This window comes from Somniosus microcephalus, chromosome 2, assembly GCF_052327205.1.
Source record: "Somniosus microcephalus isolate GS21.2 chromosome 2, FLI_Smic_1.0, whole genome shotgun sequence".
Lineage (NCBI taxonomy): Eukaryota > Metazoa > Chordata > Chondrichthyes > Squaliformes > Somniosidae > Somniosus > Somniosus microcephalus.
The window spans coordinates 122,823,765-122,842,842 of NC_140988.1; the positions used below are offsets into that span (position 1 = coordinate 122,823,765).

At 45.4% G+C, this 19,078-nt stretch overlaps 1 protein-coding gene across 1 annotated transcript in view; it reads right to left on the reverse strand.

The window, feature by feature from the left end:
- htra3b (HtrA serine peptidase 3b) overlaps nt 1–19,078 on the reverse strand; it is a 50,748-nt gene that overhangs the window by 23,473 nt on the left and 8,197 nt on the right. The window contains exons 3-7 of the mRNA XM_085962208.1: nt 17,348–17,447; nt 15,376–15,601; nt 13,995–14,189; nt 2,694–2,726; nt 2,234–2,348 (exon numbers count right to left, since the gene is read on the reverse strand). Coding sequence (XP_085818334.1) covers nt 2,234–2,348; nt 2,694–2,726; nt 13,995–14,189; nt 15,376–15,601; nt 17,348–17,447 — 669 coding nt within the window. The remainder of the gene's footprint in view (nt 1–2,233; nt 2,349–2,693; nt 2,727–13,994; nt 14,190–15,375; nt 15,602–17,347; nt 17,448–19,078) is intronic.

Genomic DNA, 19,078 nt, shown 5'->3' on the forward strand with positions numbered 1-19,078 from the left:
CTATGGGTAACTTTCTTCATATGGCCTAGGTCGACAGAGACACTAGGACACCTGTAGCTGCCATGTAGCACATGGCTGGCACAACCAGTGACAGTACGAGTTAATTGTGGCCTCCAGCCTGCCTTCACCTCTTTGCATGCATGCTGACCATTGAAGATGATGCTGCAAAATGATACAAAGGGCCAACCTCGTGCACTAACATCGCTGCTTCAGCATCTAGCAAACAAAGATTGGGTACTGGGCTGTTCTGTCACCTGCCTACAGGCTCATGCCTTCACATTTGTTTTTCTTTTGCCTTCACTGTTTGTCTAACAATTATTTGCCCTCTCCTTCTTCAGCTTTGGGTGAAATATCTTTCCAACGCCTATACTAAATGTTGTGTCCTCCCCACCCCCACACCCGATTTAACTTCAATTGTCCACATCCTTTCAAATTTCACCTACACATAATTTTCTGCTTCTGTCATTATTGTGCTCCCTGTACCCATTCATGTATGCACCGGGAATAATTTAAATATAGCCCAACCCCCGAAAGTTGAGTGCTTTTATCACATTACCATTTTGATGAGAAGGGCAACAGTCCTTAACCAGTTAAAAATTACTTACACCAGTATATGAAAATTTCACCCTCCCCCCCACCACCAAGATTTAGAGCCCTTCTAAACAACCATAAACCTCTTCAGAGTATTTCTAGTTTCAGATAGCTGTACCTACGTATTGTCTAATACTGCAATGGAGGGACGCTAGAATCAATTATCACCACATAAACATTTCCATGTACAGGAAACTTTTTTTTAATCCGGCACGGAAGGGACCGACGTGGTGCCGGTTCATCAAAAATTCCGGATAACCGAACGCTATAGTAAAAGATACGGAGCCGAGAGCCCCGTATAAAGCAACAAACCCTGTAGCTTCAGAACAATGGCCACAAGTTGCAAGCATCTCTGTAGCTTAGCAACAGCTGCAGCCACACCCTTGCACAGCAACAAATGGAGGAAGGCAAGTAATAAAAGTTACCTGAACTACTCCTGAATTTTGCCGGTTAACCGAGATTTCCGGTTATTTAGGTGCCGGTAAATCGAAAGTTTCCTGTATTTCTTTTCAGGAGGAGGGGTATTTGTATCAGCATTTCTTAATTTTATGCATGGATTGCACATTTTTGTTTCAGGTGGATCTAATCTAGTGATCCAAATACTTGCTATTATTGAGGCATGTTATTTCTTAAAACGTCCAGTATTGTTATGATCAAGGAAAAAGAGGTCAGTGCAGTGAGGTCTTCTTGTAACTGACCTAGATATTAAAGCTGCACTTCAGCATACTTCTGGGAGTGGGCCTTTGGCGTAGCGGTAGCATCCCCGCCGCTGGGCCAGAAGGCGTAGGGTTTCAAACCCCGCTCCAGACAGTCCCGGCAAGTGGAGTCGGAGCTCCGGCTCTAAATTCTGGGTTGACATCCAGCGGGATACTTGCGTCCGTGGGTGTGGGTGGGTTGTGGGAGCCCGTAAAACCCTCCCGCCATAGGACTAACCACCCTAATGGCTGGTACGAAGATGGTTACGGTCACAGAAGGAACGTTAATCGCAGCCAGAAATCCTTCCACCACTTCATACAGTTCCCCAAAGGGAACAGTGTGAAGACACGTACGATGACGAGCATACTTCTTATAATACAATCTATTGAATGTTATGTAGAAGTAAATGATTTGCAGATTTTGTATGTGATTTTAAATTGCATTTCTTTTCAAATGTTTGAGGCAGGAACTCAGTTTTCAGGTTGCAGAGCTGATTTACATGGTTCATTTCTTAAGTTGCATTTTTCTTTTTTCTCACATTCGTACTTTTAGTTTGTAGGAGCACATGCCAGATTGTGTACTTTGGCTGCTGTTACATCACATCAAGCATTCTTCAGACCTCAACACATTTATAAAATAAATACTTAAGGTATTACTCTTTGTGCATGTTTGACAACATTTCAAGAAGTACTTCCAATTTTACATCCAATCTTCTATTTGCAGAAAGAAATACTCATGCCCCCAGCCTTTCCTCCACTATTATTTAAAACAGTCACCTCCCAGTAATTAATATTGGTCTGGGCTGTGGTGTCTCACACATTACAGTACATATTGTAAACTGCTATTTGTTTCTTATTCTTGTAGTGGTCAGGAATATGTTTTCATACTGTAGTATGTTCCTCCCTAGAAAATAAATTGGCTTAATTCATGCAGTAGAAAATCTTACCTTTGGTTTGCTTATCAAGAGAATCAGTAAGAAATATTTTGATGCGATCTGATGGAATTGCAAAGGAAATTCCTGCGGTGACCTTCAATGTATTTATTCCTATAACCTCTCCATCCTGTAGGATGATAATATTTTAAAAAGAACATTTAAAAAAATTCCAGGGTGTATTATAAATATTATTAGTTGTATTTACCACTGTTAGATTTAGAGGATGAAATGTGCTTTGAAGTTTTGCACAACATATTTATTTTTGCAACAGATAAAAGCATGCTAACTCTTAAGCAAAACAATTTAACAATTTCCAGATGTTAGTGTCTAATCTTTTCCGAAGAGCTGAAAAAATGGCACACATATGAAACACAATGCAATAAAGTGTATCATGGATATATTTTTCAATTAAATGTTAAAGATTTTATCTTAGCATGTGAAGGGAATTGAAATGACACATAGTTGGGCTTACCAAATTCACCAAAGGCCCTCCAGAGTTTCCATACTTCAGAAATGTGCAATGGGCAGAAAAGAGCAAAGACAGTAAGTGTTTACCACATTACATGTATGGGATATTTGACAGCATTAGGCTATGCAGCTTTATGCACATTACTAGTAGCTGTCATTAACTATTTGTGAAAAAACAGTAAGTTGAGTTGCACTTCACTAAAAACAAAATGGTAGTCTCTGACTCTCTTTCATTTATGTTTTTTCCTCAGATTTTCTCTTACTATTCCTTCCAGAAGGCAGTGATTCATGGTGGCTTGTGGTTCCATAAGAGGTGGCTCTCTGGCATTTCATCCTAGTAGCTAGTCTGTATTTACAAATCCTGACAGTGAGTTGCACTGACCAACTTTGAGCCATCACAGGTGAGCACAATCCTGCCCTCATCTGATGTTTACAATTTCCCCAAACAATTACTGGCTAAACAATAAAACAGGAATCCCCAGGTGATAGTCAGCATGTAAATATCTTATTTGAGGCCACATTTGGCAAAACAAGATGGAAAAGCATAACTTTGGTCCTAATTCAGTGCACTGTCATCTTCTGCAAAGGGTCCATGGTTATAAAGTAAATCATGTTTAGTGCAGTGAGTGGGTTCAGAACAAAATTATTGGAGTTTGAGCAAACAGCTACTGACCACATCAGTCCACATTATTTTTCCTCACTTTTCCTTTCTCATCACAATATATTTAGCAGTAATAATGCCTGCCATTATTACATTGTACAGTCACTCAGTACTGATTTTAAAAAGCAGATGCAGAAACATAGCATGCTTTTGAACAGGTTGGTTCTCCGAAAGTTATTGGAACCCAAAATATATGCCAACTGGTGTGTTTTATACTTAAACATGCCGGCCTAGAAATTGAGTGGGGTTAGCGCCCAATTAGCGGCGCTGGAATTATAGCCGTTTCTGAAATTGACTTGGGCCTTACCATCGGCGTTAGCCGGTAGCGCTGCGCCGGCACCGATGACGTCATCGGTGTGCGCAGCGTCCCGGTTGCCGTGGTAACCCGGCCCCAAGCCCAAATTCAGTTGCGCCCGCCTCGCCCGTGGCAGGCGCAACCAACGATTGTGGAAAGGGTTCTTACACGCCTTTGCGCCGGCGCATAAAGGTGGAGCGGCGGCCGGCCGCGTTCCCGGCGGCCGCCTGCCCGCACCTCCCTTCCCGGACTCCTGCATCACCCCCCCCCCCCGCGGCCCTGGTGTGTGTGTGCTGCGAGCCCGGCACTTCCCCGAGGTGCCGGGCTCAGATGTCGGGGGAATCCGCCGGTCAGTTGTCGGCTGCAGGCAGCTCCTCCTTAACAGAAGGAGGAGGCCTGCAGTTCCCCAGCCTGCCGCACCGCCGGAAAACCCAATTGAACGCCCGTTTTGAGGCGCTAAAACCCTTCTTTAGCGCCCGCCGCCACCTGGGCCCAGCGCAACCGAATTTTCGTCGGGCGCTGCTGCATTAACGCTGGCGCAAAATTTCTGGCGCTACAGCCCTGGCGAACCCACAACCCAATTTCTAGGCCGCCATCTTTGGATTGCTATCCCTTATTGTTTTAAAATTTCCAATCTACTCCAGTCAACCAACCAGTAAGAATTAACACAAAGCAACACAAAATATATGTTGCTTTAATTGTCACCAAATTATTACTAACTTCCCAAGATACTAATTCCATTCCCACCCAGATTTTCCAGAGCTGGGTCCATGAAAGCATACAAAACTATTCCATATTTGAATATGAATAATTTTCTTGGCTTTAGTTCATTAGTCTCTGAATCCGTTAACTTTCATGTCCACACAAAATTGGATCAAAAGCTTTAAAAAAAATCTGGTAAATCAAAAGACCAATGATACCACTTTCTCCTCCTTGGAACCCATTAGGTATAAACTTTATTGAGAACAACCTGCTATATACAATCAGTAAAATCTGTTGTGAACCGCTAAAACAAAGCCTACATAAATATTTGATTATTATATACATAATATTTAATGTTACATGTTTCAACTGTGTTAAAGTTCTGGCTGCCAGAGTGCATAATTTTTGACATGGTAAAGATGCCCACTGGTGTTAAACTAGTAACTTTGAGAATGAGGAATGCTCTTCTGTCTACCTGCGACAGCACTGATGGTTCTTGTGTTGTTTGACCAAGGGGATGTCAAACGTGGAAGGTAACTGGTCAGAATTGAAGAGTGGACATGTAGAATTGGATAGATATTCTGGGGGTGGGGGTGAGGAAGCATTTCCTGAAGATTAAATAAGTTAATCTTCTGTCACTGAGCAACCTACATGACCTAAATGGCCCTTTCTCATTCTATGCTTTCTTATTTTGTTATGTTCTTGCTGGCAAACAGCAATTGTATTGTCAATGGCCAGTATTTTCTGTAGCTGGGTGGGTCGGGTGTGGGCAGTTGACGTGGCGGGTCGCAACCCCATTGCTGCTTCCATCCCACTGCAGAAAACGACTTTGCGCGAATGAGGCCTGTTAGATCCGTGTGTTAATGGAGACACGGAATGCAGGAGTTGATTTAACAAGTGTTTACTGAACAAAGTCTGGAGGTGAACTAACAACACAAGACGCTACACAGGCTTATATACCCGAGTGGTCACTACTGGTACTACAGTATACAGGGGCTTCAAAAACATAGTTCCTCTTCAAGGTACATACACTACAATTCCTCCCCTTTTAGATAAATAGTACATAACATTTTAAGTAATCATTAAATAACATTTTTACAAGAACAATAATATACACATTTGCTGAAGTTAATCAATTACAAATTCAGTCTCTCTGGAGGCTTCCTGACTCGGTCCGGATAACGCCTCGGTGGTGTAGTAGGTTCTTTAGGCAAGGTCGATTCGGCTTCAATGCTAGTGTCGGGTTTGTCTGGTTCCAGTATCACCGGATCGGAGGTAGATACTATGGGTATCTCTGCTTCATCACTAGGCGTATAGAGTTGTGGTGTAGGTTGTCCTTTTTCGGATGACTCTATGATCTGGTCAGCATGGTGCCTTATTATGCTTTCTCCAATGTCCACGGTATACATCAGCGGTCCTAGTCGTGTGCAAATAGTTCCAGGCTGCCATTTCTCGGTACGGTAGTCCCGGGCCAAAACTGGTTGACCTATCTGGAAGGTTCTAGTTGGCCTTTCATTCATGCTTTGAAATTGCCGGTTCTCTACGTCCCTTCTGATGTTTGGCTTGACCAAATCCAGCCGGCATCTTAGTCTTCTATTGAAAAACATCATGGCGGGGGTTTGGTTTGTAACCACATGTGTTGCATTCCTGTACGCAAACAAGAAGTTATCTACCTTATGTTGTAGATTTATGTCTTCATTACCCATGGCCTTTATGGCCTTCTTGAAGGTCTGGACAAACCTTTCAGCCAATCCATTGGTGGCGGGATGGTATGGGGCGGACGTGTAGTGCTTAACCCCATTGTTTTTTAAGAACTTCCTGAATTCTTCGGATACAAATTGCGGTCCATTATCAGAACAGATCTGTTCAGGCAGCCCATTCCTGGCGAATACGGTCCTTAATACTGTGATGGTTTTTTCCGTGGTGGTGGAGGACATCTTTATTACCTCCGGCCACTTGGAGTGTGCATCCACCGCGATTAAGAACATGGAGTCCATAAATGGACCAGCAAAGTCGATATGTACCCTTTGCTATGGAGATGAGGGCCACTCCCATGGATGTAGAGGGGCTTGTGGTGGGGCGTTTTGGACCTTCTGGCATCCTAGACAGCTCTTGGTCATTTCTTCGATGTCTCCATCGATGCCTGGCCACCACACAAACGTTCTGGCTAAGTTCTTCATTTTCACTCCACCCAGATGCCCCTCGTGAAGCTCCTTTAGCACTCTATCCTTGAGTTTGGGTGGAATCACCACGCTGGATCCACACATCAAGGTTCCTCGGCACACTGACAGCTGTTCTCTTCTTTGCGAGAATGCTGGCAACAGTGGTTCACCATGTGCTGGCCATCCCTTCACCGTTAAATCGTAGACTCATGAGAGAGTCGGGTCATTTTGCGTTTCCTTTTCAATGGTAGAATTTGTCACCGGTAGACATTCCACTATGGTCGAGTGGAATATCTCCACTGGGTCCACTGTAGGCGCCTCTTCCACCGTTGGCAACGGTAGGCGCGATAACCCGTCAGCATTCCCATGCTGTTTTGTTCCTTTGTACTCTATGTCATATTTGTGTGCCCCTAGGAAAAGGGACCACCTCTGTAGCCTTTGCGCTGTCATAATGGGAACGCCCTTTTTAGGGTTGAATATGGAGATGAGGGGTTGATGGTCAGTCAACAAGGTAAACTTTGGTCCGTGTAGGTAATGGTTGAATTTCTTCACCCCCCACACCAGGCTGAGTGCCTCCCTGTCGATCTGGGCATAGTTACGCTCAGCTGAGTTCAATGAGCGTGACGCAAAAGCTATCGGCCGCTCCGAGCCATCAGGGAATCTATGCGATAATACCGCTCCCACGCCATAAGGGGATGCATCGCACGCCAGTCTGATTGGCAGTGATGGGTTGTAATGAGCCAACACTTCCCTGGACGTGATCAAGCCTTTGCATTTATGGAAGGCACGTTTACAGTCTTCGCTCCATTTCCAAACTACTCCCGTTTGTAGCAGTGCGTTAAGCGGGTGCAGAACCGTCGACAAGTTTGGTAAAAATTTATGATAGTAATTTACTAATCCCAGGAACGACCTTAATTGTGAGACATTTTCAGGCGCTGGGGCCTTTACGACCGCTTCAATTTTTTTCAGGTGACTTATGCAACGCTTCTTCGTTAATGACATGGCCACAATATGATATTTGTTTCTGGAAAAATTCGCATTGGGGCGATTTGCTCGTAGGCCCCGTTCTCTCAGCCTCGTGAGCACCTGCTCCAAGTTGGCAAGGTGCTCGTTGTCGTTTTCTCCTGTTACAAGGATGTCGTCTAGGTAGCATTGAGTCCCCGGAATCCCTTGCAGGACTTGCTCCATAGCTCTTTGCCAGATAGCCGGAGCTGATGCCACTCCGAAAACCAGTCGATTGTACTGGTACAGGCCTTTGTGTGTGTTTATCGTGAGATACTTTTTAGAGGCCTCCTCAACCTCCATCTGTAGATATATAAGATTGTGAAGGGGCTTGATCGGGTGGATGCGGTGAGAATGTTCCCAATGATGGGTGAAACTAGAACTAGGGGGCATAATCTTAAAATAAGGGGCTGCTCATTCAAAACTGAGATGAGGAGAAACTTCTTCACTCAGAGGGTGGTAGGTTTGTGGAATTTGCTGCCCCAGAAAGCTGTGGAAGCTACATCATTAAATAAATTTAAAACAGAAATAGATAGTTTCCTAGAAGTAAAGGGAATTATGGGTTACGGGGAGCGGGCAGGAAATTGGACATGAGTCTAGGTTCGGAATGGTCATGGCCCTGTGGGTAGTGGAGTGGGCCCAGGGGCCGTGTAGCCTTGTTCTGCTCCTACTGTGTTCTAATTCTGTTAGATTTCAGGAGATGGTTTTATTCCTGTTCCTGGCTGGGGTGGAGATCGCCTTTACAGAAGGTAAGTACTGTAGAAAATATAGGGACAGAGTGATCTCCTGGAAGAATTTCGATCGCCTAGATGGGTCGGAGAGGAATTTCCCAGATTTTTTTCTCCCAAATTGGCCATTGGGTCTTTATCTGGTTTTTCGCCTCTCCCGGGAGATCACATGGGTTCGGGTGGATGCAGAGTGATAGAAGATATGAGGTTAGGATCAGATCAGCCATGATCTTATTGAATGGTGGAGCAGGCTCGAGGGGCCGATTGGCCTACTCCTGCTCCTATTTCTTATGTTCTTATGTTCTTATATGCCTGTGCTAAGTCAATTTTGGTGAAACGTTTCCCTCCGGATAGTGAGGCGAAAATATCTTCTATCCTCGGAACAGGATACTGTACCGTGTGAAGAACCGGGTTTACAGTCACCTTGAAGTCCCCACAGATGCGAACTTTTCTCTGTTCTTCAGATTTATCATTATTCAACGTTTTCTTCATGACCGGGATGATGGGTGTTGCCCACTCGCTCCAATCTACCTTGGATAACACGCCTGCTTTTTCCAAATTCTCCAGCTTTGCCTCGACGGCTGGACGAATTGCGTATGGCACCGGCCTTGCCTTAAAAAACTTGGGAATTGCCGCATCTTCCACTTTTATTGAGGCAGTGGCGCCTTTCAGGGTTACTAGTTCCTGTTGAAACACTTCTTTGGCATTAGCCAAGATTTCTTTTAATCGTCCAGGTATGACGTCATCATCGGTTTTTTTCTTACTGGTCACCGTCAGTGCCTGAATGGAGTGCCAGTCTAAACGTATCTTTCTGATCCATTCACGTCCCAACAATGGTGGACCACCATCTTGCAGAACGTATAAATACAACTTCTGTATTTCCTTGCCGTTGTATACAACAGGCACCCTTGTTTTCCCTCTGGGGTATACTTTCTGCCCCGTATATGTCTTCAAGACAATGGCCTAGAAATTGAGTTTTGGCTTAGCCAGGGCTTTAGCGCCGGAAGTTAGTGCCGGCGCTAAGTCCCCCTGCGCGCGCCAAAAATTCAGCAGGGCCGCGCCCAAACGGCTGCCGGCGCTACTGAAGGGTCTTTGCGGCGGTAAATCGGCGCTAACTGCCGTTTCGCGCCGCAATTCCGGGGCTGCGGCACCCGATGCGGCAGGCTCGGGAAGTGCAGGCCTCCTCCTTCCCTTAAGGAGGAGCTGCCTGCACCCGATCGCGGCCCGCGAAAATCTTTTAAAAAATGAGCCCGGCACCTCGGACAAGTGCCGGGCTTGCTTCTGTTCCGGGGGGGGGGGGGGGGGGGGGAAGTCCGGGGAGGGAGCTGCGGCCAGGCGGCCGGCGGGAAAGCGGCCGGCCGCCGCGGGGCCTTTAATGCGCCGGCGCAAAGACTCGTAAGACTCTGTTGCCAGAGTCTTAGTTGCGGCTGTCACGGGCGAGGCGGCCGCAACTGAATTTCGGCGCTGGGGCCCGTCGGCATGGCAACCGGGACGCTGCGCACACCGATGACGTCATCGGTGCCGGCGCAGCGCTACCGGTCTACCGCGGCGTAAGGGCCCCAGGCAATTTCGGCGCCGGCGCCAAATGCAGCGCTAGGCCCTCTAGCGCCGCAAAATCGGCGCTAAGGGCACTCAATTTCTAGGCCATTGGATGTGTCTTTCAAAGGTATATGCGGAAATAGCCGCTCGTAATCCCGTCAACTCATGACGGTCAGAGCTGATCCTGTGTCTAGTTCCATTTTGACTGGGGACCCCGCTATCGTGAGGGTAACCCAAATGGTCTGGTAATCTTCTTTGGCAATTACATTATGTAATTTGAGACAGCTTAGTCTCTTGTTTCTGGAGTCGCTATCGCTCTTCTGGTCTTCGGAGCTACTGTCCGTCATCATTTGTACCTTTCTGTACTTTCCCTTATTGACCTTTTTACTGTCAGCGGATTTCTTTCCAGATCTGCATACACGTGCAATGTGTCCCATCTTTCCGCATTGCCTGCATGCTTTGTCCTTGAACCAGCAGTCCTTCTGGTCATGGGTGGATCTGCCGCAGCGATAACATCTCTCGAAACCCCATGTCATTTCATGGGTGCCGAAGTCCTGTGGCTTTTGCTGTATCTCTGCAGCTCCTCTTGCTGCTGCTTCGTATGATACAGCCACACTGAAAGCCTTGTCCAGTGTCGAATCTTTCTCAGAAAGTAGTCTTTTCTGTGTTCCTTCGCTTAGGAGACCACAGACGAATTTGTCTCGTAGAGAATCTGCCAGTCCTGCCCCGAATTGGCAGTGCTTTGACAGCTTTCGTAATTCGGTGAGGTAATCAGCGTTACTTTCATTCTTGTGCTGATTCCTCCTGAAGAATTTGAATCGTTCCGCTATCAGCAGCGGTGTTGGGTTTAAGTGCTCCTGTAAGGTATCAACAATCTCCTTAAAATTCTTGTCCATTGGTTTGGCTGGAGTGATCAAGTTTCGTAACAGCCCGTATGTCCTTGCGCCCATCAGATTTAGAAGTACCGATGCCTTTTTATCATCCGCTACTTCATTCGCCTTGCAATAGACCTCCACTCTTTCCACATATGTGGTCCAATCTTCTACATCACTATCGAAAGCAGTAATATTGCCAGTCTTCGGCATCTTGAAAATCTAAAATGGCGCTTCTCGCGCTTTTCTTTCTTCCCCGCCGAGTTAAGATGGCGCCTCCCGCGCTTTCCCGCCGCTGCCAACGCTGTTCTCCGCGGTTCCTGTTGCGACCTGCAGCTTTTCGCGGTATTTCTATTTTTTTTTTTATATATATCGCTTCAATAGTTTCTCCGTTACTTGGAGAACCGTTCCCGTCGTGGAGCGGACCCTCTGGGACTTTCCCCTCCCTCTGCTCGGTCCGAACGCCGACCTGCTTTGCAGCACCGGCCGCACCCTGAGTGCTCCACCCTCTCTCTCTCTCTTTGATTCTGCTTCCCGACTCGCTGCCCGGCCCCGTTGCAGAGCCACCCGATCGAGCTCTAGCCCGTCGCAGCCCAGGAAGGATCAGTGCACTACCTGCCACCAGCCCGTTTAGCTGGGGAAACCAGAGGCTGGAGACCAAGTGCTTTCAGCCGGTATATTTAAAGGAGCCATGGCCACATTGCATTTGAAGGTTCATCTGTGCAGGCAGCACGCTGAAGGTTTGCATTGTTCCAAACAGTTGGAGAGATGGCTGCACAAAGGCAGAGGGCTGCACCCAGGTTCTCCGATGACTCCCTCCGTATGTTTGCGGAGGAAAAGAGAGCGCATAATAAGAGGGAGCAGGAGAGAACTGGAGGTGGGCCTCCATCATTTGCCACCCGCACAACAGCAGGTGAGGCTGCGTTAGAAGTATTGGGAGTGGCCGAACAGCTGGAGGTGGGAGATGGAGAGAGGGGGACAGCTGAGCAAACTGGTGACAGAATTACATATCATACAGCTACGTGGCATACATCAGTCACTCATATGGGTACTGATGTCAGCAGCCAGTGAATGGTCATCATGTGCATAATGGTATTGTTACCCATTCTTCATATGACATATCTAACTCTTCTCTTTAATCTCCCACAGGTCCATCAAGAGCCCCCCCCCCCCCAACACTGTTCAGGAGGAAGAGCAAGATGACACCTCAGAAGAGCCTCCAGCCTCTGAGGACGCACCGTCAGCAGACATAAGCGCACCCAGCACCAGCGCAGATACACACACCTCGGTGGGTCCAACGCGAGATCGAGTAGTGTTATCACAGGGTCCGTCACAAGTCACAAGTGAGCATGAGGAGATGGTGGAGACAGAGACAGCAGTGGAAACTCCTCTCAGCTCTGCTCAGCTGTATGCAGACACTGAGCCTCGGGACCATCCAGAAAGAGGGCGATCCTGGAGATGCAGCAAGAAGTGCAGGGGGCTTGGACAGGTTTTGCAATCGCGATGTCTGCAAATGTTCAGAGAATGGGAAGTCCATCTCCAACATGAGCACCACCGTGTCAGAGGCGATGGTGAATGTAGGCTCTTCCATGGATAGGATGGCCACCTGCATGGAGCAGCTAATGCGCCACTCACAGGAGCACATGGTCTCGATGGTGAATAGATGGCTATCTATGGTGCATAGATGGCAGAGGCTCATAGACGTTCTGTCTAGGAGGGATGTCAGCATAGACATGGGTCCTCATGGCCCCATTGAAGTGCAGCAAGGTGCTCTCCAGCTCCTTGCTAGCAGGGTAGTGCGGGTGGCCCATGAGAGGAATGATGGTGAGAGAGGAGAGGGAAGCGTGGGCTCCTTCATTGCCACCCCCTCAGTCAGAGCCCCAGATGGCTCCTCGGATCACGATGGCCGAGTCTGCCCCTGCACAGGAGGAGCAGACTTTGGCGAGGCCACCACAGGCTCCAAAACCCAGAGGACATCCTCCAAGAGTGCCTAAGCAGTCGCAGCAGGGAAGTGAGCAGGCTGCCTCTACCTCTGCTGAAGCCACAAGGGTAGCACCTCGTAGAAGCACGTGGAAGAGAAAGATGACACAGAGGTAGATTCACAAGAGTAGCCACTTGGGTGATTTCGTCAATGTTAATGGCAAGGTTCCATTAATGTTATTTCAACCATTAAAATCTTTATTTTCACCACTTTCCCATCTTGGACACATTTGTGTGTACCTTTGAAAATGACTTAATGAGTTGCAGTGACTGGTGAGATATAACGGAACCTCCAGCATTGGTGGTCAGTGTGAAAGGAATGGCTTGGATATTGTAGGGATCCTTTATGGTGTTGCTGTGGTGTGGTGCCAACCTGGTGCATCATGTGGCTGCCATATGGGTGTACAGCATAAAGTTAAGTAAATCTGGACATGATGAGGCCAGCCCTGGCCTCCCAGGCAGCAATGTGCTTGGGTGCTGATGCCCTCTGTCCTGTGCAGCATCTGGTGGTTGCGGAGAAGGTTAGTGTTGTTGTTGTTGGTGCTGCTGGTGTGCCTGGTGCTGCTGGTGTTGGGGCTCATTGTGGTCCGATTCTGAGGACCAAGGTGAGACAGTATAAACAGCACCCATGCTGATGGAACAGATGGCAGGTCAAATAGATTTGACAGAAGCAAGCTGTCATCGGTGAGAAAGGTTCTTCCAATGAGGTGACACTGGATGGAGACTTTGCGGGAAACACTTGCAGCTTGCAGAAAGTTAAATCTGTGCTGGCAATGCAGTCAGCAACAGCTTCTGCCTGAGGAAAGTGATCAGCTGTAAGGTCGGAGCTTTTATAGTACATTTGATGCTGTCAAGTAATCAGCTGAAGCAATGGCCACTCAACTCCCGCCTCAGGTCTGTCAACCTGAGGCGGGAGTTGAGTGGCCATTGCTCCAGCTGATTACTTGACAGCATCAAATTTACTATAAAAGCTCTGACCTCACAGCTGATCACTTTCCTCAGGCAGAAGCTTTTCCCAAGCTGCATGAATCCAGTAGCCATGCAAGGAAATTTGAAATGTAGGGGGAAAAAGACTCCTAAGTGTCTGACAACAAGCTTATAATCATTGCGAGGGAAAGGCATGTGTGGGAGGGATGATGGTGGGTTCCCAACCCACTCTGATTTTTTTCAAATTTTCCACCCGACCTGCCTCCAACCGTGCCTGCATTGACCCCAGAAAATTCCGGCCAATGTCTCTGGGCAGACATTACTGTTGTCTCCAACTAAAACTTCACAAGCACCACAAAAACTGTCTGCTATACTAGACAAGTCTCACTCAGGCGATTTCATCACGCTTTGAAAATATCTTGGTATATTGCACTTACATTGATTATGGCATCCGTTTGTATGTAGTCCATGTCTGAGTCTCTTAGACCCAGCTCCCGTCCATCCCTCTGAGCAGAGCTGACAATTCCAGTAGTTACTGTATTTTGCAAAGCAAAAGGACTCCCAATAGCAACTACAAATTCTCCTGGCCTGAGGTCAACTGATTGACCCAGTGATAGTACTGGTAGCTTTCTCTGCAAAATATCATAATATTAAATTAAAGCAGATATCTTCCACCATATATTTTCCACCAATGACGCGGCTGCATGTAGCGCCGTGTCATTGCAGGCCTCCTCCCCTGATTAAAGGGGAGGGGCCTAGCGCTGCGCGCACCAGGGCCCTGTCGGACCATCAGGGATTGGGGTGCCATGGAAACAGCCCGGCACTCAAGAGGAGTGCCGGGCTGAGCGATTGCAGTCAGCACCCCGCATACAAATGTGAAAGGGGGCAGGTGCTGGCAGTTGGCCAAAATAAAAATGGCTGCCCAACACCTGCCCTTTAAATTGCGCTGCCGCCCGCTACCACCGCTGCAAAACCACCCCCTGATCCTGTCACACATATCGCATGGTAATAGGTCAGGGGGCGCAAACAGGGCGCTGCGCATGGCGATGACATCATCATCGCCGGCGCAGCAGAGCGGGCGCTACCGGCTACCAGCGCCGCTAACCTCCCGCTGAATTTCGCGGGATGTATTAGCGGTGCCGCGCCCGGGCACTAACAAGAGGTGCAAAGCAACCCAATTTCTAGCCCTGGGGGTGAAAATGGTCTTGGGAAGTAGGGCAAAGTGGACGACAGCAAATCAGCAGCCTGTTTTAGACCCTGCTCTATTTTCTTTTCCATTGAAGTCATTAGTAAAGAAAATCAGATGGGGTGTATAACATGCCGCCGATTCGTTATCGTGCTATCACCGAAGATTAATTTTACCCCCTACTGCTTTTTCACTTCTGGGTTCTGATCCAGCGCAACCTATTAGAATGAAAGTTCCCTCTCTCAGATAGCTGTACGAGTCCTATATGAGATGAAATTAGGCTTTCTCTACAGCAATGATTAGCAGAGAATCTGCAATCTTACTCAAAGGGATGTGAGGATGGCTGATGTGGGAAATGGATAAATTCCCACTGGTGCGGTTCTCTTCCGAGTTTGGTAGTTAAGATAATTCAGGGAACAGAATGAACTAAGCTTTACTCTGCTTCTGGCTTGGTATGTGCTTGGTATTGTCATTTGGGATAAAAGTATTTTAAAAGTTTCCATTCTTCAGTATTGACATCCTTTACTTTAATAAGGACAAAATATGTCAAAAGAAGAATGAATAAATGAACTCAATACTATAAAACTTCATTTCCAGGCACTTAAAGTTTAATCAAAGGGTGGTTCACTTACCTTAGGATTAATCTTTATTGTTGCTATGTCTGATTTCTTGTCAATATCTTTTATTGTTGCTTCATAGTTTTTTCCATTGTGTACCTGCACCTTTAGCTGCTGCTGACCTGACATTATATTGTTGCTAGACACTACTACGTGGGCATTGGTCACAATTAGCCCACTATCTGATATTATAAAGCCAGAGCCACTTGACAGTGGGACATTTCGTCTCAACAGAGGATGCCTGTGTGTGGAGAGAAAATTAAAACAAGGCTGGCAAATTTTCTACATTCTTTAGAGCACGGATGAATTTTTTTAGTTGCCAATACTTAAGTTGTAATAAATCTGTATCCTTACCAACATTTTAATGTACAAATATTAAGAAAATAACTGCAGAAGAATATGATAAGGAAACATCAATTTTACTCAATCACAAAAATAATTATAATTTCTAAGTATTATAATCCCATAAAAGGGAGGTATTATTTTTAAGTAAAACATTCTTCATCTCCTGACATTATTACATTCTGTTTTTAGTATTATAAACTTGCATAACCTCTCTCTTCCTATCAAATCATAATGACAATTGTTAGCAAGTAAAATTAAAATTCACAATGGTAACATAAGAAACAAACTGTAATGGATAAACCTGATTGGTAAAGCTCAGTGAGTCAAAAGACTTTACAACATGAAGAATAAAAACCAGCTGGGAGTGAATTCAAGTGCGTAGTACACGGCAGGAGCTCAGATAACATTCAGAAACCATTGTTCTCAGTGGTTTACAGCACCATTCAAACTGCCAATAGTGTTACTTTGTCAAGCATTTATTCCCAGCTAGTCAACACTCTCTATCAAAATATATAACTATATTATGGCTAATATTAGCCATTTATGCAGCTATTGCAAGAAAATCTGCTATCAGTTTGTAAAAGTTGGTGCAGAATAGTACAATTGTGAACTGTGGCTCAGTTGGTAGCCCCCCTTGCCTCTTGAATCAGCAATAGTTGCGGGTTCAAGTCCCACTCAAGAGACTTGAGCACAAAAATCTAGGCTGACACTCCAGTGCAGTACTGATGCACTGTCAGAGGTGCCGTCTTTCAGATGTAGACATTAATCGAGGCCCTGTCTGCCCTTTCAAGTGGATGTAAAAGATTCTATGGCACTATTTTGAAGAAGAGCAGGGGAGATATCCCCAGTGTCCTGGACAATATTTATCCCTCAATCTGCATTATTAAAACAGATTATCTGATTATCTGTTTGTGGGAGCTTGCCGCGTGCAAATTGGCTGTCGTGTTTCCTACATTACAACAGTGACTACACTTCAAATGTACTTCATTGGCTGTAAAGTACTTTGGGACGTCCGGTGGTCGTGAAAGGCGCTATATAAATGCAAGTCTTTCTTTTCTTTTTTGAGCTTGAAGAAACTTGAAATAAATGTTTAGGAAGTCCATCATTTCTAGCCCTTTATTATAAAGGGGAAACCCAAACACACTGAACCAAAGGGATACAGTAGTGTAGTGCTTATGTTAGTGGACTAGTAATCCAGAGAACGCGAGTTCAAATCCCACAATGGTAGTTTGAGAATTGAAATCAGTTTTTAAAATCTGGAAATAAAAGGTTGGTATTAGTAAAAATGACCATGAAGCTGTTGTAAAAACCTAACTGGTTCACTAAAGTCGTTTATGGAAGGAAACCTACTGTCCTTACCTAGTCTGGCCTATATGTGACTCCAGTCCCACACCAATGTGGTTGACTTTTAACTGCCCTTTGATGTGGCCTGCCAAGCCATGCAGTAGGATCAGAACCACTACCAGCAGTTCAAGAAGAAGCCCCACCACCTTCTCAGGGCAACCAAAGATGGCAAAAAAAGGGTGGCCTTGCCAGCGACGCCCATGTCCCAAGAAAGAATGTTAACAAATGAAATTAATTCAAGTATACTATACATCTTACACTTGTAATACTCCATACACATTATTCTCGACAGACGTACCTTAAAAACAACTCTATGTGAACAACTGCAGGTGCAATCTTCTCCACCACATCTGCTATAAAATTGAATTTATATCTTGGACTGTTTGGATGTGAATAACCTATACTACGCAGAAGAAATGCTGTACATTATTTATGAAATTCATAAAGTTACCAACATTAAAAATCTGATACATTTATATAAACAGTAAACTAGTTTAGTTTAGGAAAATAGAACTGAACTGAATTCAATAATTTTGTTGAAATGTTCTCAATCAAATATTCACTGCACATGTCCAGAAAATATAACAATTCAATATGGTAGTGGCAAAACACAATCATCAACTAGTGATGGAGCAATGAAGCATCAAAGTTACCATTTGTTGATCTAAGAAACTATTCTGGTATAATACACCAATGAAGAAAATACACCAATAGGGCATAAAACAGCTCACAGTTACAGTGACGCATGCACAATTCTGGGATGACCACCACAATTATAGGACATGAGAACATTGGTAAGCCTCAAGAATGATCAAAATTTTGAAAAATATTCTTTTTTTCCACAGAGTAGTGGGTGTGTGGAGTATACTCTTAGCAAAACAGTTAAAATTTTGTCAATTATCTCTTTTAAAAAACCCAATAAATATCTGGTTCAGAATTGGAATTGGAGGTTTACAGGATAAGTATAGCCACAGATAATCAAATATGGTACAGAGTATCAAGTTTCCAATACTGCTGGTACTGTGGAAATGTCGTCGGTGCAATGCATGTGGTCAGGTTGATTATAGCTTGGAATGTTGGATTTTTTTTTATTCGTTCATGGGATGTGGGCGTCGCTGGCAAGGCCAGCATTTATTGCCCATCCCTAATTGCCCTTGAGAAGGTGGTGGTGAGCCGCCTTCTGGAACTGCTGCAGTCCGTGTGGCGAAGGTACTCCCACGGTGCTGTTAGGGAGGGAGTTCCAGCATTTTGACCCAGCGACGATGAAGGAACGGCAGTATACTTCTAAGTCAGGATGGTGTGTGACTTGGAGGTGCTGGTGTTTCCATGTACCTGCTGCCCTTGTCCTTCTAGGTAGTAGAGGTCGTGGGTTTGGGAGGTGCTGTCGAAGAAGCCCTGGCAAGTTGCTGCAGTGCATCTTGTAGATGGTACACACTGCAGCCACGGTACGCCAGTGGTGGAGGGAGTGAATGTTTAAGGTGGTGGATGGAGTGCCAATGTCCTTGAGTTTCACTCAGTTACCTTCAGTGGCCAGAGAATTTTATCTTTCAAGTATAATTTGTCGAGGTAGTGCTGCTTAATATATTTGCATAAAGTTTCTTTCTGCACTCTTCTAAGAGGTTAAATAATGAGTGAAATTAAACTGCTATAAGTTTGCCTGTTCTTAGTCACCTCCCCCAAGAGATTGCATAAGATTAACAGTCTTATACAGTGAAAATTTTATAGGCGTGTTGAAGGCCTTTTCTTATATACTATTTTCTTATGTTTTTATGTCGTTGCAGACCTCTTGTCTTTAGAAGCCACAGAAAAGTGTTTATGAGGTAAGACAGTTTTTAAATAGATATTTTATGAGTTTTTTTCTAGTGCATCAAGTAGGCACATACTATCATAAATTGTGGAAAAATATATCAGATTGTTAGAGTACTTTAAAAGGGCTTGTCAGTGAGCCCAGGTATCTCTTCCTGAAGAACAGTAGGTGTTTACACAAGGCACCCAATTAACCCTAGAAAAATTAAGTTCATCAGTTTTT